The sequence below is a fragment of the Harmonia axyridis genome, chromosome 6 (assembly GCF_914767665.1).
Source record: "Harmonia axyridis chromosome 6, icHarAxyr1.1, whole genome shotgun sequence".
Lineage (NCBI taxonomy): Eukaryota > Metazoa > Arthropoda > Insecta > Coleoptera > Coccinellidae > Harmonia > Harmonia axyridis.
The window spans coordinates 11,686,520-11,712,528 of record NC_059506.1 but is presented as its reverse complement, the minus strand read 5'-3'; the positions used below and the strand labels follow the sequence as shown (position 1 = coordinate 11,712,528).

At 37.6% G+C, this 26,009-nt stretch overlaps 1 protein-coding gene across 1 annotated transcript in view; it reads left to right on the top strand.

The window, feature by feature from the left end:
* The first annotated feature begins 1,044 nt into the window (after window positions 1-1,044).
* LOC123683066 (histone H1B-like) overlaps window positions 1,045-26,009 on the top strand; it is a 50,555-nt gene continuing 25,590 nt past the window's right edge. The window contains exon 1 of the mRNA XM_045621964.1: window positions 1,045-1,740. Within this exon, the coding sequence (XP_045477920.1) occupies window positions 1,102-1,740 (639 nt within the window). The 5' untranslated portion in view covers window positions 1,045-1,101. The remainder of the gene's footprint in view (window positions 1,741-26,009) is intronic.

Genomic DNA, 26,009 nt, shown 5'->3' with positions numbered 1-26,009 from the left:
CTAGACATTCTTCCAGTGCCCATTGGACTGTCAATATTATACTTGAGATTTATACTCTCCCGTGTTACTTAAGTTTCACATGTTTGAAGTGCAGAATTAACAATTTACTATTTCACTTGAATTATTAAAAGTAGTTTACTTACTGAATTATTTGATATCTTAATTAAATGAGGTAATATAGTTTTGTTTGCACGATATCGCTGGTTCCCATTTATATCATTCGCTGATTCCTGCTTCCAGTATGGGATTACAAATTGTTTTTTTTTTATGGAGATTTTATATTATCCTTTTTTTTTTCCAAACTATTAATTTGTATGATTACCTCCTGGTTCGTTCTTCAGGTAATTCATCCGTTAGTGCGTGTCTAACATTAATCGAGTTTTCATATTAGATTGACTACTTTTTCCGAACGCGCTTTTGTATTACGGCATTATTTAGCGGAAAAGCTTTTCTATGAATTTATGAACAATCAGCTACATTTCCAGCCTGCTCCAAAATACGATTATTATCCTTTCCTGTCTGTTATTTCTCACGAGTTGATTTAAAATTGTCTTCATTGAACAGTTAGAAGATTCATCCACACTAGATCACCCTACCGACTCGCCACTTTCAGAACTATAATAACCCTAATTGTAGGAAAGTTATCGATTATATCAAGTATGCTTTGAATTAACGAAAATTCGAACAATTTACGTTCCCTGAAATACAATTGATTATATTTCCTATTAATCAAATTACATGGAGAAAACTGAGGCCAATACTCCGGCTCGAAGGACCACCTTTGTTAACGATAGCGTTTTATACCGGAATTCACATTCCTTCTTTCGAATGTCGTGTATTATCGATTATGGGAAATTTTCCGGGAATATTTCCAGACGAGATGGTGCAGAAATTTTCTATTTTTGATTTTTCCATTCGGAAATTTCAAGGATTGATCAATTGAGCATTTTGCTCGAAATAATCCTCATATTCATACATTTCTAGCCAAAGTTCCGTCGACTTCAGTTTTAATGCATTAATTTTCAGTATTTTTCCTGCAGAAAGTGTATCTAACGTTTTTGAAATATATACAGTGTAACGATTTCATCAATTATCACGATAATGTCTTCTGCCGATACAGAGGTGCAACAAAGCGGTGCGTCCGTTCCAATCGGTGCGAAAACTGCGAAGAAATCCGAGAAAAAGACTGCGACCGCGAAACAGGCCAAACCCAACCATCCTCCGACTTCAGAGATGGTTAATAACGCCATCAAAGATTTGAAAGAAAGAAGTGGATCGTCATTGCAGGCCATCAAGAAATTTATAGCTTCCAACTATAAAGTAGATTCGGAAAAATTGGCTCCTTTCATTAAGAAATACCTCAAATCAGCTGTGCAATCTGGATCTTTAGTTCAGACAAAAGGAAAAGGCGCATCTGGTTCGTTCAAATTGGCAGCTGGTGGTTCGACATCGGGATCCCAGAAGAAAGTGATTAAAAAAGCCACCTCCAAGTCCAAAGATGATCTTAAAAAATCCACTTCGGCATCAGCTGTGGTGACCGACAAGAAGAAAAAGAAGTCTACTGTTGCCAAAAAACAAGCCGCTGTAACGAAAACGAAGAAAGCAGTTGCAACAACCGAGAAGAAGAGCCCCAAAGCCGCCAAGTCCCCTTCTAAAGCTAAGAAGATTGCGAAATCGCCAACTAAGAAACCGAAAGCTCCAAAACCCAAATCAGTCAAGTCTGTGGCAACTCCGAAAAAAGCAGCACCTTTGAAGAAGAAGTGAATAAATATATAAAAATTACTGTTGTGATGAGAATGGTTCGTCTAACTAATCGGTCCTTCTCAGGACCTTCAAAAATTATCGATCAAATTTGAAATATTCATCTTGTTCTCCAATTTTTCTGATTCCCCATTTCTCTGTCCACCTTGAAACCGAAAGTCCTTACCGTATTGATTGTTGTCCTTCAATTTATTTTAGAATGAGACTACAAAAATTTTTTTTACAAATTTTGCCTTGAAAATGTTCTTCATTTCATTTCAGGGATCTTAGGGCTTGATGTGCTCTGAGGTAGATGAAAGACTCTGGCATTCTTGTATCGTCAGGTTCTGCGTGCCGACCAGATCTGTCCCCTATTAATTGTACTTGACTTCTCTCTTCGCCTGAACCACGGCACATTCATCTTTCCCCGGCTTCATTCCGATAGCCTCAAAGAACGCTACCACATTTCCCAATTGCTCGTCGTTAGCGGAGTAGAGCTTGAGGTCGTCGATGTATCTAACTGGCTTCTCAGTAGGTTTAGCGCCAAACAAAACCAGAAGAGACTGCGTGTCCCCCTGAAAAATATCTATCCTGATTTTGATTTCGACAGTTTTAACATAGATCTTGTTCTTATCCAAAAACATGTGGACAAGAGGTGGCGGGTCAGGTTTTTTTACCTTTAAAACAAAGTCAGTACTTGCAATCAATCATTACCGAATAGGTACATATAGGTACTTCAAATAAATATATAATTCAAGCGGAATATCGAAAAAATGCCAATATTCACGTAACAATAAATCGGACAAATGCAGGTACCGAATGAATAATATCAGGCTGCTAATTTCACACATACTTTCTGAAGGACTAATTGATACGTAAGTATCTATCACTTTGCAATCACAAATAAACGTTTCAGAAACTATAATTGATCATTTCAAAGAGCGATTAATATTTGTTATTCATATTTAATACCTATATATGTGTGCTCGTTAAATCGCTCTTTGAAATGATCAATTATAGTTTATGAAAGGTTCTGTGTTTGCAAAATGAAAGGTACCTACGTGTTCATTAGTCCTTTAGGATGTCTGTGTTAAATTAGAAGGTTTTTTCTTATTCCTGCATTTCAAACAGCTGAAAATAGAAAACATGAAATTCGAGCGATTCTTGGGTGTTATTGGTGGTAATAACCTATTGATGGCGGAGCTTATCAGAGAGAAGCACTCTAGCTCAACGATAGAGTCAAGGAGGCTCTCAGAAAGGTCCGGAATGATAGTTGGGAAGAGAAACTACTTTCTCTTTCCACAGAAGACAACAGTGTTTGGCGGATGGCCAAAGCATTGCACTCAGATAGGAAACCAACCCCGCCGATTCACGGTTTACGAGGAATGGTGTACAGTCCAGAAGAAAAGTCTGAAGCTTTCGCAGATAACCTCCAACGCCAATGCAGCTGTAGTTACAACTATGCGGAATTGGACCACATTGAGGACGTCAACCGCAAAGTGAAAAATGAATCAACGGAAGCTATTGGTTTCGAACCGTTCAGGAAATCCAGAACACTATTATGTCGAGTAAAGTGAGAACGGCACCAGGACCGGACGGCATTACTAACTTGACGTTGCGGAACCTCCCTCGAAAAGCTTTAGTAGCACTGACGAATATAGTCAATGCTAAAGATTCAACACAATAACGAAAGAAAAGAATATCATACAGTAGGAACAGTTCGGTTTTTAAAGCCAACATTCCACTGTGCAACAAGTGCTCCGAGTAGTGGAACCAATCACGGATGGATATAACCGGAAACAAGTCACAGGAGCTGTGTTTTTGGATGTAGCCAAATCGTTTGATAAAGTACGGCCCAAAGGACTGCTATACAAACTGCTTACGGCAGGTTTCCCACTCTCCATGGTCCAACTTTTAGCTTCTTACCTGTATTCTCGCAAGTTTAGAGCCAGATTTGACGGAGTATTGTCTTCAGAGAGGTCTCTTTCAGCCGGAGTTCCGCAAGGATCTCTGCTGTCTCCAATATTTTTCACAATATATGTATCCGAAATGCCAAAAACGGTGAAAAACTCCATGGCACTTTACGCTGACGATACCGCCTTTCTTGCCAGTTCTTGGTGTCCCAAAATGGCAACGAAGTACCTACAAGAAACCCTGAGAAGATCGAAGCAGTTTTTTTTTAGCCGAAAGAAAATAGATCCCATCGGACTCGTCGTAATGTTCGGTAGGAGGATTGTAATGGAAAAACGAGGCCAAGTATCTGGGAGTGATACTTGACAAAAAGCTCACTTGGAACCAACACGAAGGGGAAAGACAACAGCGGCAGCGTTGCAACCGCTACTTTGCAAAAGCACAAAAATGTTTCTTTCCAACAAGCTTCTTCTTTATAAGTCCACCATCCGGCCGGTCATGTGTTACGCATGTTCGGCTTGGGGATACGCCGCAAAGACGCACCTGCAGAGACTTCAAGTCGTGCAGAATACGATCCTAAGACCAGCCGTAAATGCAGCTTGGTTTGTCAGCAAGGTACGGATAGGTACATGAAGACCTGAAAATACCATTCCTGGGCGACCATCTAAAAGATCTGAGCGTGAAGACCTTCATTGAAATGGAAAATCATGCAAACCCTTTTATAAGGAAGGCTTGCGACTACGATGAAAAAGCTCCTAGGAAACACAAACGACCGAAGATGGCACTTCTCTAGGAAGTGTGTATTAGAGCCAAACCCTTACTGGCACAGAGATTGTGTAATGATTACACAAACTTTGCCACCTGCTAGAGCAGATCAAAATAGCTCACCAGAGGTGAATTATATTGAGATGGAGCAGTAAAAGGCTAATTTATAGCCTGACTGCAAAAGAGAAAGAAGTTGTTAGCTCTTCACTGTATTTAATAAGTAGAGCGAGTATGGACTGTATTTTTATTATAGATGTTGCGATGGCAAAAACAATTCACAGATTTTCCGCTAATGAGAAACTGAATATAAAAGCTCCTTTTCTTTCGTAGGCCTGGAGGGATCCCTCAATGATGGCACACCAGTGGTCATGCACTTGATATTCTTGAACCTTATAACTAATTACTGTCTCTATCAGTTACTAACACTTGAATTAATTTGCCACACACAGCGAAGTTAATAAACTTATCGAAATTAGCGATAATGCGAATACTATTGTTTATAGCGACGAAATATGCGGAGAACAAGAAAGTATATCACTCTCATTAACAGTTCCAATTAATAATAATGTTTTTGCTGTTATAAAAAACCGCTCGTTCCATATTGGCTCATATTGCCAATATTTTCAAATCATTTTATGAGTCAGCAACCCACAATACAGAAAAGTGCAATTGTGTGCTGCCGACACAACAGAAGTTGTAAGTTAAAAAAATTCATACTACCTTTTTTTCTCAAAAATAAAGGTGGAATTCATTTGTTTCAAATTTGATTCACAATGCATTGGGGAGAAGACACAGTAATAACACTAAGAAGTTTTAACACATGATTTATTACAATTTCGATAAGTATGACAGCTTCATGATTTTTCTTTTTGGGTTGAAGGAATCAATAAGGTCAATTGGCTTGAAAAACATTTATGTATGATAATCAAAAAAACAGTTCCTCTGTCCGAAATGATCAATGAGCCTCTCCTCCAACGGAATCGTTCTTCTAATTCTTTCTTTCTACTGATTACTGGTTTTGGAGTTATCTACTGAAAATCTACCATCATCGTTCAGAAATCTATCAAAAATCTACTGACATACTTTTTAGAAAAAATTCCACAGTTGGCACTGCATTACAATTTCACATTATTCAGATTACACTTCATTCTAGTGTCTCTTATGGTTAAATTTTACTTCATGAATAGGATAGATATTAGAGATGCGTATAGATTCGAACATAAAACAAGAAAATTTTTAGGAAATCGTTAAAGAATGGATCGAATTTTTTAGACGAGATATATTCTACGCCTATGGACTCAAAACGCGAACTTACCTATGATAGGTTAGGTTTTCATTTCCGGATGTTTTACACACTATACATGTTTTTCGAGGTTTTACCATGATTAAAATTAACAATATGTAACTTTAAATTCACAAACTTGTATAAAATAACGACGATTACAAACGTGAAATTAAAATGAACAGTTAACCCTTAACGTCCCTCTAGTTGTCACGTGCAATAACAACAACAGAACCGTGTTGCCAAATCCCCACAATATTCGCAAAACATCTATGCCACAGAACGGAGAAAAGTTTACTTCTTCCTCAGAATGGCAACGCAGTACATTATAAGTGTTTGTAAACAAAAATGTTATAGCGATGTCAACAAATGCTATAAGGCACCTCTTTATTTTCTTTCCTCTGACGTATTCACCATAAAATCGTACTCAACTTATTATATTTTTCTGTTTATCAATAAGAATTTTCCTTTTATTTACTGTTTTGAACTTGTGACCAATAAATTTTATGTAATGTTGTCTTTGATTTATTGAAATTCAGATGCTTTTTGGTCAAATTTTATCCAGACTGATATATTGGTTGCTTTTGGTAACGATCAAATCATTCAATGATTCTTTGAAGGTGAAATCGTATTGCACAGATTTTCTTCCTCTAATAATCCAGGCTGTAATGACTTGCCTTCTTTTTTCAAACAGTACTGTGAGAAATACTCAAATAAACTAATCAATGTGTGTTTGAAATTGATACAACTTTTTAGTTTCAAAATTTCTTGGATCAAAACCAATAATACAAACAAACTGAATAATCTAACCTCCTGTCAATGACATTTCCAATGCCAACCCGAAATCTGCAATATAAATTGTTACTGATCGAATGAGCCATTACCAACTTAATTTCGATTTTCCACCAGCCACCCGGGATGTCAATAATTCCTGAACGGACTATATTCTAAAACAAGTTGCAGAATGGGCTTCTATTCTAACACGAATGCGAAATTCGAACGCATGAGTGTTGGAATTGCCTTCTGCAACGAGTATTAGACGATATTTTCTCTATTTCAGTCAAGTTTTGTGAATTATTGTCGAAATTAAATGAAAATTTTAGATTGAATATCCTAGTGACATTTGTATTGTATCATTGCAGTTGGTGTGACTGTTACGAACATTGACAGATTACGGAATTTGAATATGAATCGTACATTTAGAATTTTGAAATAATTTACAATTACTCATTAAATTCGTTAGTTATGTCTGACGAAATCGATTTAACACCACCAGAATTAAGAGAAATTGCGATTAATGTTGCAAATCATTTCACTATATCCGAATTACTGTCTCCAATGAGTAACGTCATAAAATTCGTACACTCGCTCATAGATGTCCCTAGCAGTATTAAAAATACGATATATCAAATATGATAATTAATGCAGTTAAGAGTTAACTCGTATAACTCGAAACACCACGGGAGCAAGATTTTTCGTCGAGTTACGTATAGTTCGACATAGGCGTAGTTCGAGTTATACAATTCGTTCTTGATTAAATTCGACTTACGGGAGAGTTGGATAATACCGAGCCCCTAAGGACTTGGACCTATAATTAGGAAACTATTTGATATTGAAAGAAACAATATTGAGTTATTAGTAGGACATTTATTCAGGTACAATAACCGCATAACAAAAACTTCTGAAATTTAATCAAAAAGTATTTATTGTCAATTTATAAAAAAAAATGGAGGCGCGGTATTATCGAACTGATTCGATATTATCGTGCCCAGGTTTGACAAAATCGTGCCCACATTATTTGCTCGCGAATGGGTAAGTAACAAAAGTATCTAATAATAAAAAAATTGATATCTTTCTGAGTAATTTTCCTGCGTGAAGATAGGGAGAGCCGAATCTTCTTCTCAAAATTAAATCAGTATATAAAATATCACGCAATAAGTATTGATGGAAACTTAAAGTCTATATGACAACAAAACGTAAATATTTTTTTATAACATGAAGTCTAAGTAAATTTTCGTCTGAAGTTTCTAGCAGATGTCTTTATTTTATTTCCGTTTCGAATAGCCTCAAGTACAGACTTCATATTTTACGGATTGATAATATCGCGCCCCGGCGCGGAATAATCAAACTTGATAATTTTATTTTTTAAGCTCAAAATTTTATGGGAAATATTATAGTACGTAAAAAAGTATTCGGTCAATAATTCTACAGTGTTCAAGCATTAGAAATTTATAGTATCAAAGTATTACAATATAAATACAGTATTACTTACCTCTTACTGAAAGTACGCGAAAAATTATAAGGAGTGACGAAAAAAACTTCTACAGGGCGTGCTATTTTCGTCGTTTCAGGGACCGTGATGGCATTGCGCGGAGAAGGATGTAGGCATGTCCAGCTTTGATGTATACACACTACATCAAAGAAAAAGTGGATAGTTTTTGAATAATACTGAAGCGCGGAATTATCAACCGCGCGGTATTATCCAACTCTCCCCTACAAGATAATATAGACCTAAACCGCTTTATAGAGGTAAAGAATAGTGATATTTATTCCCTATAATAGGAGTAGATCGTACATATTTGATGAATTTACTGAAAAATGAATTGACAGTGAAAAATTTTATAATGAGATAGACCAATATGTCTCTCTGTGTTGACAAATTCTGAACATTTTAAGAGTTTGTCTAATGGAGGAGTCTGATTTAGACTCTAAAACAAAGGTTAATTAATTCAAAGTGTAAGTATTCCATTTTTTCGTCAACATTTTTTTCAATCCAAGAGCGTAGAAATGGGGAGGTACTGGGTGTGATTACCCCACCCCAAGATTTTCAAAATATAAAATTCTAGAAATATCGCGAATACGAATAACGAAAATTTCTCCATCAAATGAACCAATAATAATAATCATTTTTCTTTCCTTTGAAATCGACACGTCAGTAAAAAATCGGACCCCTTTACCGTTTATGAGTTTATTATCGCTTTCAAAATGAGTACATTAATTGCATTTCAGCTCGTCTTTGTCCGAGGTTTATTATTTTCCTTCATCTATCCGTTTTCTCGGCATCGCCCCTTTTTTGTTACCTGTGATTTTTGCATTCGTCATCGGTATACACTTACCTACCCGTTGTTTTCGGTTTTTTGTATAATTTTCGTCACAATACTGTAGTTGTCGAAGAACTGAACTGAGTAATTCCCATCTGAAAATTGTCTGGGCTGTGTTATATAATTTATTGTGGATCATTCAAATTGCAATTTTTTTTGTGAATATATCAGTTTTGAATTGATTATATCTGAACGGTGTTCCTAAATTGGAGGTACAAATGAAAATGACAGATTTCTCGGATCCTATTAGGAAAAAAAGTCCTAACACGATTACGCAAACGCTTTGTTTTTGAGATGCCGGTGTTAAAGTTCAAGTTTTTTTCTCATATCACCTATCCTTCACAAGATATTCAATTTGAATTGGCATAGATCTTCCGATTTAAAGTTTTCAGCTTGTGATATGCTTGCAAATCTGCAGTGTGATATTTTTTGTGGAAGGGTACCTGCTTCTTTCCACCAGAACTATTTTTTGGTGAAGCACTGGTTCTATAGAAAAATGTGGAAAGAAACTCTTGTCTAGTACAACACTTTTTGGTTTGTTATAGTTTTGTCGTATCTGCTATCGATTTCGAAAAAAAAATTCAAACAGCTCTCTGGTAATCCTCAGGAAAATCCAAATTATTATAAAAATCCAGTTAGTAAGCTGTGATGAATAAATTGATTATAACTTCTGGTACTTATCAACAAATTCTGTAGCGAAGATTAATAAAGATTCGATAAACTAATAAATATAAGCATCACTAAAAAGTATGACTATACAAGAAACACCCTGTATCTCGAAAACAAAGCGTTTGTGGTCTCATGTTTATAGGACTTTTTTTTCTTAAAATTATCCAAGGAATATTTTCCTTCGTAACTCCTTTTTAGGAAAACCCAGTATAAGGTGAGAACAATCGAATTGGTAATAAAAAAAAATATTGAGTAATTAAGATTCAACTTCGTTATCAAACTTTTTTCCCACATTACAGATATGAGTAAACGTTGTTGTAAAAAAAAATTTTGTTCGAGAATCCCCCCCCCCCCCAAGAAAAAAGAAAGATCTCCGTCCTTGGTTTCCAGATTCCTCGTCATTGCTCGTTGCGAGGCGTATACTTGAAAACCGAGTTGTGATCTTTCGAATTATTATGTGTGGTGCTCCAATTACTCAGTTCAGTTCTTCGACAACTACAGTATTGTGACGAAAATTATACAAAAAACCGAAAACAACGGGTAGGTAAGTGTATACCGATGACGAATGCAAAAATCACAGGTAACAAAAAAGGGGCGATGCCGAGAAAACGGATAGATGAAGGAAAATAATAAACCTCGGACAAAGACGAGCTGAAATGCAATTAATGTACTCATTTTGAAAGCGATAATAAACTCATAAACGGTAAAGGGGTCCGATTTTTTACTGACGTGTCGATTTCAAAGGAAAGAAAAATGATTATTATTATTGGTTCATTTGATGGAGAAATTTTCGTTATTCGTATTCGCGATATTTCTAGAATTTTATATTTTGAAAATCTTGGGGTGGGGTAATCACACCCAGTACCTCCCCATTTCTACGCTCTTGGATTGAAAAAAATGTTGACGAAAAAATGGAATACTTACACTTTGAATTAATTAACCTTTGTTTTAGAGTCTAAATCAGACTCCTCCATTAGACAAACTCTTAAAATGTTCAGAATTTGTCAACACAGAGAGACATATTGGTCTATCTCATTATAAAATTTTTCACTGTCAATTCATTTTTCAGTAAATTCATCAAATATGTACGATCTACTCCTATTATAGGGAATAAATATCACTATTCTTTACCTCTATAAAGCGGTTTAGGTCTATATTATCTTGTAGGGGAGAGTTGGATAATACCGCGCGGTTGATAATTCCGCGCTTCAGTATTATTCAAAAACTATCCACTTTTTCTTTGATGTAGTGTGTATACATCAAAGCTGGACATGCCTACATCCTTCTCCGCGCAATGCCATCACGGTCCCTGAAACGACGAAAATAGCACGCCCTGTAGAAGTTTTTTTCGTCACTCCTTATAATTTTTCGCGTACTTTCAGTAAGAGGTTATTTCCTTCAATGTTTCTCATTCTAACACTTCTCATCGTATTGCACAGGGACGAAAGCTTGACACACGTGTCTAAGGAAATCACATTGGTAAAAGGGACTGTTCTTATTTCCTTTTTTTTGTTCAATTAACAATTATCCAAGTGAGCCATTCCACATTGTTGATTTTCTTGGACTCGGATGACACGCGGGTAGTTATAATCTCCCACGTGGTAAGGTCAATTGCTGCTGTAACCACAAATGCACGACTGACTTGTGTTGTTGATTTCATTTGTTTGTTATTTCCTTCTATGTTTCTCATTCTAACACTTTTCATCGTATTCCACATTGACGAAAGCTTGACACACGTGTTTACAGCAGCAATTGACCTTACCACGTGGGAGATTATAACTACCCGCGTGTCATCCGAGTCCAAGAAAATCAACAATGTGGAATGGCTCACTTGGATAATTGTTAATTAAACAAAAAGAAGGAAATGAGAACAGTCCCTTTTACCAATGTGATTTCCTTAGACACGTGTGTCAAGCTTTCGTCCCTGTGCAATACGATGAGAAGTGTTAGAATGAGAAACATTGAAGGAAATAACAAACAAATGAAATCAACAACAGAAGTCAGTCGTGCATTTGTGGTTACAGCAGCACGTGGGAGATTATAGCTACCTGCGTGACATCCGAGTCCAAGAAAATCAACAATGTGGAATGGCCTACTTGGATAATTGTTGATTAAACAAAAAAAAAAGAATAAGAACAGTCCCTTATACCAAAGTGGTTTCTTTAGACACGTGTGTCAAGCTTTCGTCAATGTGGAATACGATGAAAAGTGTTAGAATGAGAAACATAGAAGGAAATTACAAACGAATGAAATCAACAACAGAAGTCAGTCGTGCATTTGTGGTTACAGAAGCAATTGACCTTACCACGTGGGAGATTATAGCTACCTGCGTGACATCCGAGTCCAAGAAAATCAACAATGTGGAATGGCCTACTTGGATAATTGTTGATTAAACAAAAAAAAAAAGAATAAGAACAGTCCCTTATACCAAAGTGGTTTCTTTAGACACGTGTGTCAAGCTTTCGTCAATGTGGAATACGATGAAAAGTGTTAGAATGAGAAACATAGAAGGAAATAACAAACAAATGAAATCAACAACAGAAGTCAGTCGTGCATTTGTGGTTACAGCAGCAATTGACCTTACCACGTGGGAGATTATAGCTACCTGCGTGTCATCCGAGTCCAAGAAAATCAACAATGTGGAATGGCTTACTTGGATAATTGATCATTATACAGTAAGAAGGGAATAAGAACAGTCCCTTATACCAATGTGGTTTCCATAGACACGTGTGTCAAGCTTTCGTCCCTGTGCAATACGATGAGAAGTGTTAGAATGAGAAACATTGAAGGAAATAACAAACAAATGAAATCAACAACAGAAGTCAGGCGTCCAATTGTGGTTACAGCAGCAATTGACCTTACCACGTAGGAGATTATAACTACCCGCGTGTCATCCGAGTCCAAGAAAATCAACAATGTGGAATGGCTCACTTGGATAATTGTTAATTGAACAAAAAAAAGGAAATAAGAACAGTCCCTTTTACCAATGTGATTTCCTTAGACACGTGTGTCAAGCTTTCGTCCCTGTGCAATACGATGAGAAGTGTTAGAATGAGAAACATTGAAGGAAATAACAAACAAATGAAATCAACAACAGAAGTCAGTCGTGCATTTGTGGTTACAGCAGCAATTGACCTTACCACGTGGGAGATTATAGCTACCTGCGTGACATAAGAGTCTAAGAAAATCAACAATGTGGAATGGCCTACTTGGATAATTGTTGATTAAACAAAAAAAAAAAGAATTAGAACAGTCCCTTATACCAAAGTGGTTTCTTTAGACACGTGTGTCAAGCTTTCGTCAATGTGGAATACGATGAAAAGTGTTAGAATGAGAAACATAGAAGGAAATAACAAACAAATGAAATCAACAACAGAAGTCAGTCGTGCATTTGTGGTTACAGCAGCAATTGACCTTACCACGTGGGAGATTATAACTACCCGCGTGTCATCCGAGTCCAAGAAAATCAACAATGTGGAATGGCTCACTTGGATAATTGTTAATTGAACAAAAAAAAGGAAATAAGAACAGTCCCTTTTACCAATGTGATTTCCTTAGACACGTGTGTCAAGCTTTCGTCCCTGTGCAATACGATGAGAAGTGTTAGAATGAGAAACATTGAAGGAAATAACAAACAAATGAAATCAACAACAGAAGTCAGCCGTCCAATTGTGGTTACAGCAGCAATTGACCTTACCACGTAGGAGATTATAACTACCCGCGTGTCATCCGAGTCCAAGAAAATCAACAATGTGGAATGGCTCACTTGGATAATTGTTAATTGAACAAAAAGAAGGAAATGAGAACAGTCCCTTTTACCAATGTGATTTCCTTAGACACGTGTGTCAAGCTTTCGTCCCTGTGCAATACGATGAGAAGTGTTAGAATGAGAAACATTGAAGGAAATAACAAACAAATGAAATCAACAACAGAAGTCAGTCGTGCATTTGTGGTTACAGCAGCACGTGGGAGATTATAGCTACCTGCGTGACATCCGAGTCCAAGAAAATCAACAATGTGGAATGGACTACTTGGATAATTGTTGATTAAACAAAAAAAAAAGAATAAGAACAGTCCCTTATACCAAAGTGGTTTCTTTAGACACGTGTGTCAAGCTTTCGTCAATGTGGAATACGATGAAAAGTGTTAGAATGAGAAACATAGAAGGAAATTACAAACGAATGAAATCAACAACAGAAGTCAGTCGTGCATTTGTGGTTACAGAAGCAATTGACCTTACCACGTGGGAGATTATAGCTACCTGCGTGACATCCGAGTCCAAGAAAATCAACAATGTGGAATGGCCTACTTGGATAATTGTTGATTAAACAAAAAAAAAAAGAATAAGAACAGTCCCTTATACCAAAGTGGTTTCTTTAGACACGTGTGTCAAGCTTTCGTCAATGTGGAATACGATGAAAAGTGTTAGAATGAGAAACATTGAAGGAAATAACAAACAAATGAAATCAACAACAGAAGTCAGTCGTGCATTTGTGGTTACAGCAGCAATTGACCTTACCACGTGGGAGATTATAGCTACCTGCGTGACATCCGAGTCCAAGAAAATCAACAATGTGGAATGGCTTACTTGGATAATTGATCATTATACAGAAAGAAGGGAATAAGAACAGTCCCTTATACCAATGTGGTTTCCATAGACACGTGTGTCAAGCTTTCGTCCCTGTGCAATACGATGAGAAGTGTTAGAATGAGAAACATTGAAGGAAATAACAAACAAATGAAATCAACAACAGAAGTCAGGCGTCCAATTGTGGTTACAGCAGCAATTGACCTTACCACGTAGGAGATTATAACTACCCGCGTGTCATCCGAGTCCAAGAAAATCAACAATGTGGAATGGCTCACTTGGATAATTGTTAATTGAACAAAAAAAAGGAAATAAGAACAGTCCCTTTTACCAATGTGATTTCCTTAGACACGTGTGTCAAGCTTTCGTCCCTGTGCAATACGATGAGAAGTGTTAGAATGAGAAACATTGAAGGAAATAACAAACAAATGAAATCAACAACAGAAGTCAGTCGTGCATTTGTGGTTACAGCAGCAATTGACCTTACCACGTGGGAGATTATAGCTACCTGCGTGACATAAGAGTCTAAGAAAATCAACAATGTGGAATGGCCTACTTGGATAATTGTTGATTAAACAAAAAAAAAAAGAATTAGAACAGTCCCTTATACCAAAGTGGTTTCTTTAGACACGTGTGTCAAGCTTTCGTCAATGTGGAATACGATGAAAAGTGTTAGAATGAGAAACATAGAAGGAAATAACAAACAAATGAAATCAACAACACAAGTCAGTCGTGCATTTGTGGTTACAGCAGCAATTGACCTTACCACGTGGGAGATTATAACTACCCGCGTGTCATCCGAGTCCAAGAAAATCAACAATGTGGAATGGCTCACTTGGATAATTGTTAATTGAACAAAAAAAAGGAAATAAGAACAGTCCCTTTTACCAATGTGATTTCCTTAGACACGTGTGTCAAGCTTTCGTCCCTGTGCAATACGATGAGAAGTGTTAGAATGAGAAACATTGAAGGAAATAACAAACAAATGAAATCAACAACAGAAGTCAGTCGTGCATTTGTGGTTACAGCAGCAATTGACCTTACCACGTGGGAGATTATAGCTACCTGCGTGACATCCGAGTCCAAGAAAATCAACAATGTGGAATGGCTTACTTGGATAATTGATCATTATACAGTAAGAAGGGAATAAGAACAGTCCCTTATACCAATGTGGTTTCCATAGACACGTGTGTCAAGCTTTCGTCCCTGTGCAATACGATGAGAAGTGTTAGAATGAGAAACATTGAAGGAAATAACAAACAAATGAAATCAACAACAGAAGTCAGTCGTGCATTTGTGGTTACAGCAGCAATTGACCTTACCACGTGGGAGATTATAGCTACCTGCGTGACATAAGAGTCTAAGAAAATCAACAATGTGGAATGGCCTACTTGGATAATTGTTGATTAAACAAAAAAAAAAAGAATTAGAACAGTCCCTTATACCAATGTGGTTTCCTTAGACACGTGTGTCAAGCTTTCGTCCCTGTGCGATACGATGAGAATTGTTAGAATGAGAAACATAGAAGGAAATAACAAACAAATGAAATCAACAATAGAAGTCAGTCGTGCATTTGTGGTTACAGCAGCAATTGACCTTACCACGTGGGAGATTAGAGCTACCTGCGTGACATCCGAGTCCAAGAAAATCAACAATGTGGAATGGCTTACTTGGATAATTGTTCATTAAACAAAAAGAAGGGAATAAGAACAGTCCCTTATACCAAAGTGGTTTCCTTTGACACTTGTGTCAAGCTTTCGTCCCTGTGCAATACGATGAAAAGTGTTAGAATGAGAAACATTGAAGAAAATAACAAACGAATGAAATCAACAACAGAAGTCAGTCGTGCATTTGTGGTTACAGCAGCAATTGACCTTACCACGTAGGAGATTATAGCTTCCTGCGTGACATACGAGTCCAAGAAAATCAAAAATGTGGAATGGCTTACTTGGATAATTGTTCATCAAAAAGAAAAAGGGAATAAGAACAGTCCCTTATAACAATGTGGTTTCCTTAGACACGTGTGTCAAGCTTTCGTCCCTGTGCAATACGATGAGAAGTGTTAGAATGAGAAACATAGAAGGAAATAACAAACAAATGAAATCAACAATAGAAGTCAGTCGTGCATTTGTGGTTACAGCAGCAATTGACCTTACCACGTGGGAGATTAGAGCTACCTGCGTGACATCCGAGTCCAAGAAAACAATGTGGAATTGCTTACTTGGATAATTGTTCATTGAACAAAGAAAAAAGAAATAAGGTCAGTCCCCCAAAGCAGAGCGGTTTCCTTGGACACGTGTGTCAAGCTTTCGTCCTCAGCAATACGATGAAAAGTGTGAGAATGAGATTCATTGAAGGAAATAACAAACAAATGAAATCAACTACAGAAGTCAGCCTTCCAATTGTGGTTACAGGAGCAATTGACCTTACCACGTCGGAGATTATAGCTACCTGCGTGACATCCGAGTCCAAGAAAATCAACAATGTGGAATGGCTTACTTGGATAATTGTTCATTAAACAAAAAGAAGGAAATAAGAACAGTCCCTTATACCAAAGTGGTTTCCTTAGACACGTGTGTCAAGTTTTCGTCCCTGTGTAATACGATGAAAAGAGTTAGAATGAGAAACATTGAAGGAAATAACAAACAAATGAAATCAACAACAGAAGTCAGTCGTGCAATTGTGGTTACAGCAGCAATTGACCTTACCACGTGGGAGATTATAGCTACCTGCGTGACATCCGAGTCCAAGAAAATCAACAATGTGGAATGGCTTACTTGGATAATTGTTCATTAAACAAAAAAAAGGGAATAAGAACAGTCCCTCATACCAAAGTGGTTTCCTTAGACACGTGTGTCAAGCTTTCGTCCCTGTGCAATACGATGAAAAGTGTTAGAATGAGAAACATTGAAGGAAATAACAAACAAATGAAATCAACAACAGAAGTCAGCCGTCCAATTGTGGTTACAGCAGCAATTGACCTTACCACGTGGGAGATTATAGCTACCCGCGTGTCATCCGAGTCCAAGAAAATCAACAATGTGGAAAGGCTTACTTGGATAATTCTTCATTATACAGAAAGAAGGAAATAAAAACAGTCCCTTATACCAATGAGGTTTCCTTAGACACGTGTGTCAAGCTTTCGTCCCTGTGCATTACGATGAAAAGTGTAAGAATGAGAAACATTGAAGGAAATAACAAACAAAAGAAATCAACAACAGTAGTCAGCCGTTCAATTGTTGTTACAGCAGCAATTGATTTTACCACGTGGGAGATTATAGCTACCTGCGTGACATCCGAGTCCAAGAAAATCAACAATGTGGAATTGCTTACTTGGATAATTGTTCATTGAACAAAGAAAAAAGAAATAAGCTCAGTCCCCCAAAGCAGAGCGGTTTCCTTGGACACGTGTGTCAAGCTTTCGTCCTCAGCAATACGATGAAAAGTGTGAGAATGAGAATCATTGAAGGAAATAACAAACAAATGAAATCAACAAAAGAAGTCAGCCTTCCAATTGTGGTTACAGGAGCAATTGACCTTACCACGTCGGAGATTATAGCTACCTGCGTGACATCCGAGTCCAAGAAAAACAACAATGTGAAATGGCTTACTTGAATAATTGTTTATTAAACAAAAAAAAAGGGAATGAAAACAGTCCCTTATACCAAAGTTGTTTCCTTTGACACTTGTGTCAAGCTTTCGTCCCTGTGCAATACGATGAAAAGTGTTAGAATGAGAAACATTGAAGAAAATAACAAACTAATGAAATCAACAACAGAAGTCAGTCGTGCATTTGTGGTTACAGCAGCAATTGACCTTACCACGTGGGAGATTATAGCTTCCTGCGTGACACACGAGTCCAAGAAAATCAAAAATGTGGAATGGCTTACTTGGATAATTGTTCATCAAAAAGAAAAAGGGAATAAGAACAGTCCCTTATACCAATGTGGTTTCCTTAGACACGTGTGTCAAGCTTTCGTCCCTGTGCGATACGATGAGAATTGTTAGAATGAGAAACATAGAAGGAAATAACAAACAAATGAAATCAACAATAGAAGTCAGTCGTGCATTTGTGGTTACAGCAGCAATTGACCTTACCACGTGGGAGATTAGAGCTACCTGCGTGACATCCGAGTCCAAGAAAATCAACAATGTGGAATGGCTTACTTGGATAATTGTTCATTAAACAAAAAGAAGGGAATAAGAACAGTCCCTTATACCAAAGTGGTTTCCTTTGACACTTGTGTCAAGCTTTCGTCCCTGTGCAATACGATGAAAAGTGTTAGAATGAGAAACATTGAAGAAAATAACAAACGAATGAAATCAACAACAGAAGTCAGTCGTGCATTTGTGGTTACAGCAGCAATTGACCTTACCACGTAGGAGATTATAGCTTCCTGCGTGACATACGAGTCCAAGAAAATCAAAAATGTGGAATGGCTTACTTGGATAATTGTTCATCAAAAAGAAAAAGGGAATAAGAACAGTCCCTTATAACAATGTGGTTTCCTTAGACACGTGTGTCAAGCTTTCGTCCCTGTGCAATACGATGAGAAGTGTTAGAATGAGAAACATAGAAGGAAATAACAAACAAATGAAATCAACAATAGAAGTCAGTCGTGCATTTGTGGTTACAGCAGCAATTGACCTTACCACGTGGGAGATTAGAGCTACCTGCGTGACATCCGAGTCCAAGAAAACAATGTGGAATTGCTTACTTGGATAATTGTTCATTGAACAAAGAAAAAAGAAATAAGCTCAGTCCCCCAAAGCAGAGCGGTTTCCTTGGACACGTGTGTCAAGCTTTCGTCCTCAGCAATACGATGAAAAGTGTGAGAATGAGATTCATTGAAGGAAATAACAAACAAATGAAATCAACAACAGAAGTCAGCCTTCCAATTGTGGTTACAGGAGCAATTGACCTTACCACGTCGGAGATTATAGCTACCTGCGTGACATCCGAGTCCAAGAAAATCAACAATGTGGAATGGCTTACTTGGATAATTGTTCATTAAACAAAAAGAAGGAAATAAGAACAGTCCCTTATACCAAAGTGGTTTCCTTAGACACGTGTGTCAAGTTTTCGTCCCTGTGTAATACGATGAAAAGTGTTAGAATGAGAAACATTGAAGGAAATAACAAACAAATGAAATCAACAACAGAAGTCAGTCGTGCAATTGTGGTTACAGCAGCAATTGACCTTACCACGTGGGAGATTATAGCTACCTGCGTGACATCCGAGTCCAAGAAAATCAACAATGTGGAATGGCTTATTTGGATAATTGTTCATCAAAAAGGAAAAAGGGAATAAGAACAGTCCCTTATACCAATGTGGTTTCCTTAGACACGTGTGTCAAGCTTTCGTCCCTGTGCAATACGATGAGAAGTGTTAGAATGAGAAACATTGAAGAAAATAACAAACAAATGAAATCATCAACAGATGTCAGTCGTGCATTTGTGGTTACAGCAGCAATTGACCTAACCTCGTGGAAGATTATAGCTACCTGCGTGACATCCGAGTCCAAGAAAATCAACAATGTGGAATGGCTTATTTGGATAATTGTTCATCAAATAGGAAAAAGGGAATAAGAACAGTCCCTTATACCAATGTGGTTTCCTTAGACACGTGTGTCAAGCTTTCGTCCCTGTGCAATACGATGAGAAGTGTTAGAATGAGAAACATAGAAGGAAATAACAAACAAATGAAATCAACAATAGAAGTCAGTCGTGCATTTGTGGTTACAGCAGCAATTGACCTTACCACGTGGGAGATTAGAGCTACCTGCGTGACATCCGAGTCCAAGAAAATCAACAATGTGGAATGGCTTACTTGGATAATTGTTCATTAAACAAAAAGAAGGGAATGAGAACAGTCTCTTATACCAAAATGGTTTCCTTAGACACGTGTGTCAAGCTTTCGTCCCTGTGCAATACGATGAAAAGTGTTAGAATGAGAAACATTGAAGGAAATAACAAACGAATGAAATCAACAACAGAAGTCAGTCGTCCAATTGTGGTTACAGCAGCAATTGACCTTACCTCGTGGAAGATTTTAGCTACCTGCGTGACATCCAAGTCCAAGAAAATCAACAATGTGGAATGGCTTATTTGGATAATTGTTCATCAAAAAGGAAAAAGGGAATAAGAACAGTCCCTTATACCAATGGAGTTTCCTTAGACACGTGTGTCAAGCTTTCGTCCCTGTGCAATACGATGAAAAGTGTTAGAATGAGAAACATAGAAGGAAATAACAAACAAATGAAATCAACAACAGAAGTCAGTCGTGCAATTGTGGTTACAGCAGCAATTGACCTTACCACGTGGGAGATTATAGCTACCTGCGTGAAATCCAAGTCCAAGAAAATCAACAATGTGGAATGGCTTACTTGGATAATTGTTCATTAAACAGAAAAAAGGGAATAAGAACAGTCCCTCATACCAAAGTGGTTTCCTTAGACACGTGTGTCAAGCTTTCGTCCCTGTGCAATACGATGAAAAGTGTTAGAATGAGAAACATTAAAGGAAATAACAAACAAATGAAATCAACAACAGAAGTCAGCCGTCCAATTGTGGTTACAGCAGCAATTGACCTTACCACGTGGGAGATTATAGCTACCCGCTTGTCATCCGAGTCCAAGAAAATCAACAATGTGGAACGGCTTACTCGGATAATTGTTCATTAAACAAAAAAAAGGGAATAAGAACAGTCCCTCATACCAAAGTGGTTTCCTTAGACACGTGTGTCAAGCTTTCGTCCCTGTGCAATACGATGAAAAGTGTTAGAATGAGAAACATTGAAGGAAATAACAAACAAATGAAATCAACAACAGAAGTCAGCCGTCCAATTGTGGTTACAGCAGCAATTGACCTTACTACGTGGGAGATTATAGCTACCCGCGTGTCATCCGAGTCCAAGAAAATCAACAATGTGGAATGGCTTACTTGGATAATTGTTCATTAAACAAAAAGAAGGGAATAAGAACAGTCCCTTATACCAAAGTGGTTTCCTCAGACACGTGTGTCAAGCTTTCGTCCCTGTTTAATACGATGAAAAGAGTTAGAATGAGAAACATTGAAGGAAATAACAAACAAATGAAATCAACAACAGAAGTCAGTCGTGCATTTGTGGTTACAGCAGAAATTGACCTCACCACGTGGGAGATTATACCTGCGTGTCATCCGAGTCCAAGAAAATCAACAATGCGGAATGGCTTACTTTGCTAATTGATCATTATACAGTAAGGAGGGAATACGAACAGTCCCTTATACCAATGTGGTTTCCATAGACACGTGTGTCAAGCTTTCGTCCCTGTGCAATACGATGAGAAGTGTTAGAATGGGAAACATTGAAGGAAATAACAAACAAATGAAATCAACAACAGAAGTCAGCCGTCCAATTGTGGTTACAGCAGAAATTGACCTCACCACGTGGGAGATTATACCTGCGTGTCATCCGAGTCCAAGAAAATCAACAATGTGGAATGGCTTACTTGGATAATTGTTCATTAAACAAAAAGAAGGGAATAAGAACAGTCCCTTATACCAAAGTGGTTTCCTTAGACACGTGTGTCAAGCTTTCGTCCCTGTTTAATACGATGAAAAGAGTTAGAATGAGTAACATTGAAGGAAATAACAAACAAATGAAATCAACAACAGAAGTCAGCCGTCCAATTGTGGTAACAGCAGCAATTGACCTTACCACGTGGAAGATTATAGCAACCCGCGTGTCATCCGAGTCCAAGAAAATCAACAATGTGGAATGGCTTACTTGGATAATTGTTAATTAAACAAAAAGAAGGGAATAAGAACAGTTCCTTTTACCAATGTGATTTCCTTAGACACGTGAGTCAAGCTTTCGTCCCTGTGCAATACGATGAGAAGTGTTAGAATGAGAAACATTGAAGGAAATAACAAACAAATGAAATCAACAACAGAAGTCAGTCGTCCAATTGTGGTTACAGCAGCAATTGACCTTACCTCGTGGAAGATTTTAGCTACCTGCGTGACATCCAAGTCCAAGAAAATCAACAATGTGGAATGGCTTATTTGGATAATTGTTCATCAAAAAGGAAAAAGGGAATAAGAACAGTCCCTTATACCAATGGAGTTTCCTTAGACACGTGTGTCAAGCTTTCGTCCCTGTGCAATACGATGAAAAGTGTTAGAATGAGAAACATAGAAGGAAATAACAAACAAATGAAATCAACAACAGAAGTCAGTCGTGCAATTGTGGTTACAGCAGCAATTGACCTTACCACGTGGGAGATTATAGCTACCTGCGTGAAATCCAAGTCCAAGAAAATCAACAATGTGGAATGGCTTACTTGGATAATTGTTCATTAAACAGAAAAAAGGGAATAAGAACAGTCCCTCATACCAAAGTGGTTTCCTTAGACACGTGTGTCAAGCTTTCGTCCCTGTGCAATACGATGAAAAGTGTTAGAATGAGAAACATTAAAGGAAATAACAAACAAATGAAATCAACAACAGAAGTCAGCCGTCCAATTGTGGTTACAGCAGCAATTGACCTTACCACGTGGGAGATTATAGCTACCTGCGTGACATCCGAGTCCAAGAAAATCAACAATGTGGAATGGCTTACTTGGATAATTGTTCATTAAACAAAAAGAAGGAAATAAGAACAGTCCCTTATACCAAAGTGGTTTCCTTAGACACGTGTGTCAAGTTTTCGTCCCTGTGTAATACGATGAAAAGAGTTAGAATGAGAAACATTGAAGGAAATAACAAACAAATGAAATCAACAACAGAAGTCAGTCGTGCAATTGTGGTTACAGCAGCAATTGACCTTACCACGTGGGAGATTATAGCTACCTGCGTGACATCCGAGTCCAAGAAAATCAACAATGTGGAATGGCTTATTTGGATAATTGTTCATCAAAAAGGAAAAAGGGAATAAGAACAGTCCCTTATACCAATGTGGTTTCCTTAGACTCGTGTGTCAAGTTTTCGTCCCTGAGCAATACGATGAAAAGTGTTAGAATGAGAAACATTGAAGAAAATAACAAACAAATGAAATCATCAACAGATGTCAGTCGTGCATTTGTGGTTACAGCAGCAATTGACCTAACCTCGTGGAAGATTATAGCTACCTGCGTGACATCCGAGTCCAAGAAAATCAACAATGTGGAATGGCTTATTTGGATAATTGTTCATCAAATAGGAAAAAGGGAATAAGAACAGTCCCTTATACCAATGTGGTTTCCTTAGACACGTGTGTCAAGCTTTCGTCCCTGTGCAATACGATGAGAAGTGTTAGAATGAGAAACATAGAAGGAAATAACAAACAAATGAAATCAACAATAGAAGTCAGTCGTGCATTTGTGGTTACAGCAGCAATTGACCTTACCACGTGGGAGATTATAGCTACCTGCGTGACATCCGAGTCCAAGAAAATCAACAATGTGGAATGGCTTACTTGGATAATTGTTCATTAAACAAAAAGAAGGGAATGAGAACAGTCTCTTATACCAAAATGGTTTCCTTAGACACGTGTGTCAAGCTTTCGTCCCTGTGCAATACCATGAAAAGTGTTAGAATGAGAAACATTGAAGGAAATAACAAACGAATGAAATCAACAACAGAAGTCAGTCGTCCAATTGTGGTTACAGCAGCAATTGACCTTACCTCGTGGAAGATTTTAGCTACCTGCGTGACATCCAAGTCCAAGAAAATCAACAATGTGGAATGGCTTATTTGGATAATTGTTCATCAAAAAGGAAAAAGGGAATAAGAACAGTCCCTTATACCAATGGAGTTTCCTTAGACACGTGTGTCAAGCTTTCGTCCCTGTGCAATACGATGAAAAGTGTTAGAATGAGAAACATAGAAGGAAATAACAAACAAATGAAATCAACAACAGAAGTCAGTCGTGCAATTGTGGTTACAGCAGCAATTGACCTTACCACGTGGGAGATTATAGCTACCTGCGTGAAATCCAAGTCCAAGAAAATCAACAATGTGGAATGGCTTACTTGGATAATTGTTCATTAAACAGAAAAAAGGGAATAAGAACAGTCCCTCATACCAAAGTGGTTTCCTTAGACACGTGTGTCAAGCTTTCGTCCCTGTGCAATACGATGAAAAGTGTTAGAATGAGAAACATTAAAGGAAATAACAAACAAATGAAATCAACAACAGAAGTCAGCCGTCCAATTGTGGTTACAGCAGCAATTGACCTTACCACGTGGGAGATTATAGCTACCTGCGTGACATCCGAGTCCAAGAAAATCAACAATGTGGAATGGCTTACTTGGATAATTGTTCATTAAACAAAAAGAAGGAAATAAGAACAGTCCCTTATACCAAAGTGGTTTCCTTAGACACGTGTGTCAAGTTTTCGTCCCTGTGTAATACGATGAAAAGAGTTAGAATGAGAAACATTGAAGGAAATAACAAACAAATGAAATCAACAACAGAAGTCAGTCGTGCAATTGTGGTTACAGCAGCAATTGACCTTACCACGTGGGAGATTATAGCTACCTGCGTGACATCCGAGTCCAAGAAAATCAACAATGTGGAATGGCTTATTTGGATAATTGTTCATCAAAAAGGAAAAAGGGAATAAGAACAGTCCCTTATACCAATGTGGTTTCCTTAGACTCGTGTGTCAAGTTTTCGTCCCTGAGCAATACGATGAAAAGTGTTAGAATGAGAAACATTGAAGAAAATAACAAACAAATGAAATCATCAACAGATGTCAGTCGTGCATTTGTGGTTACAGCAGCAATTGACCTAACCTCGTGGAAGATTATAGCTACCTGCGTGACATCCGAGTCCAAGAAAATCAACAATGTGGAATGGCTTATTTGGATAATTGTTCATCAAATAGGAAAAAGGGAATAAGAACAGTCCCTTATACCAATGTGGGTTCCTTAGACACGTGTGTCAAGCTTTCGTCCCTGTGCAATACGATGAGAAGTGTTAGAATGAGAAACATAGAAGGAAATAACAAACAAATGAAATCAACAATAGAAGTCAGTCGTGCATTTGTGGTTACAGCAGCAATTGACCTTACCACGTGGGAGATTAGAGCTACCTGCGTGACATCCGAGTCCAAGAAAATCAACAATGTGGAATGGCTTACTTGGATAATTGTTCATTAAACAAAAAGAAGGGAATGAGAACAGTCTCTTATACCAAAATGGTTTCCTTAGACACGTGTGTCAAGCTTTCGTCCCTGTGCAATACCATGAAAAGTGTTAGAATGAGAAACATTGAAGGAAATAACAAACGAATGAAATCAACAACAGAAGTCAGTCGTCCAATTGTGGTTACAGCAGCAATTGACCTTACCTCGTGGAAGATTTTAGCTACCTGCGTGACATCCAAGTCCAAGAAAATCAACAATGTGGAATGGCTTATTTGGATAATTGTTCATCAAAAAGGAAAAAGGGAATAAGAACAGTCCCTTATACCAATGGAGTTTCCTTAGACACGTGTGTCAAGCTTTCGTCCCTGTGCAATACGATGAAAAGTGTTAGAATGAGAAACATAGAAGGAAATAACAAACAAATGAAATCAACAACAGAAGTCAGTCGTGCAATTGTGGTTACAGCAGCAATTGACCTTACCACGTGGGAGATTATAGCTACCTGCGTGAAATCCAAGTCCAAGAAAATCAACAATGTGGAATGGCTTACTTGGATAATTGTTCATTAAACAGAAAAAAGGGAATAAGAACAGTCCCTTATACCAAAGTGGTTTCCTTAGACACGTGTGTCAAGCTTTCGTCCCTGTGCAATACGATGAAAAGTGTTAGAATGAGAAACATTAAAGGAAATAACAAACAAATGAAATCAACAACAGAAGTCAGCCGTCCAATTGTGGTTACAGCAGCAATTGACCTTACCACGTGGGAGATTATAGCTACCCGCTTGTCATCCGAGTCCAAGAAAATCAACAATGTGGAACGGCTTACTCGGATAATTGTTCA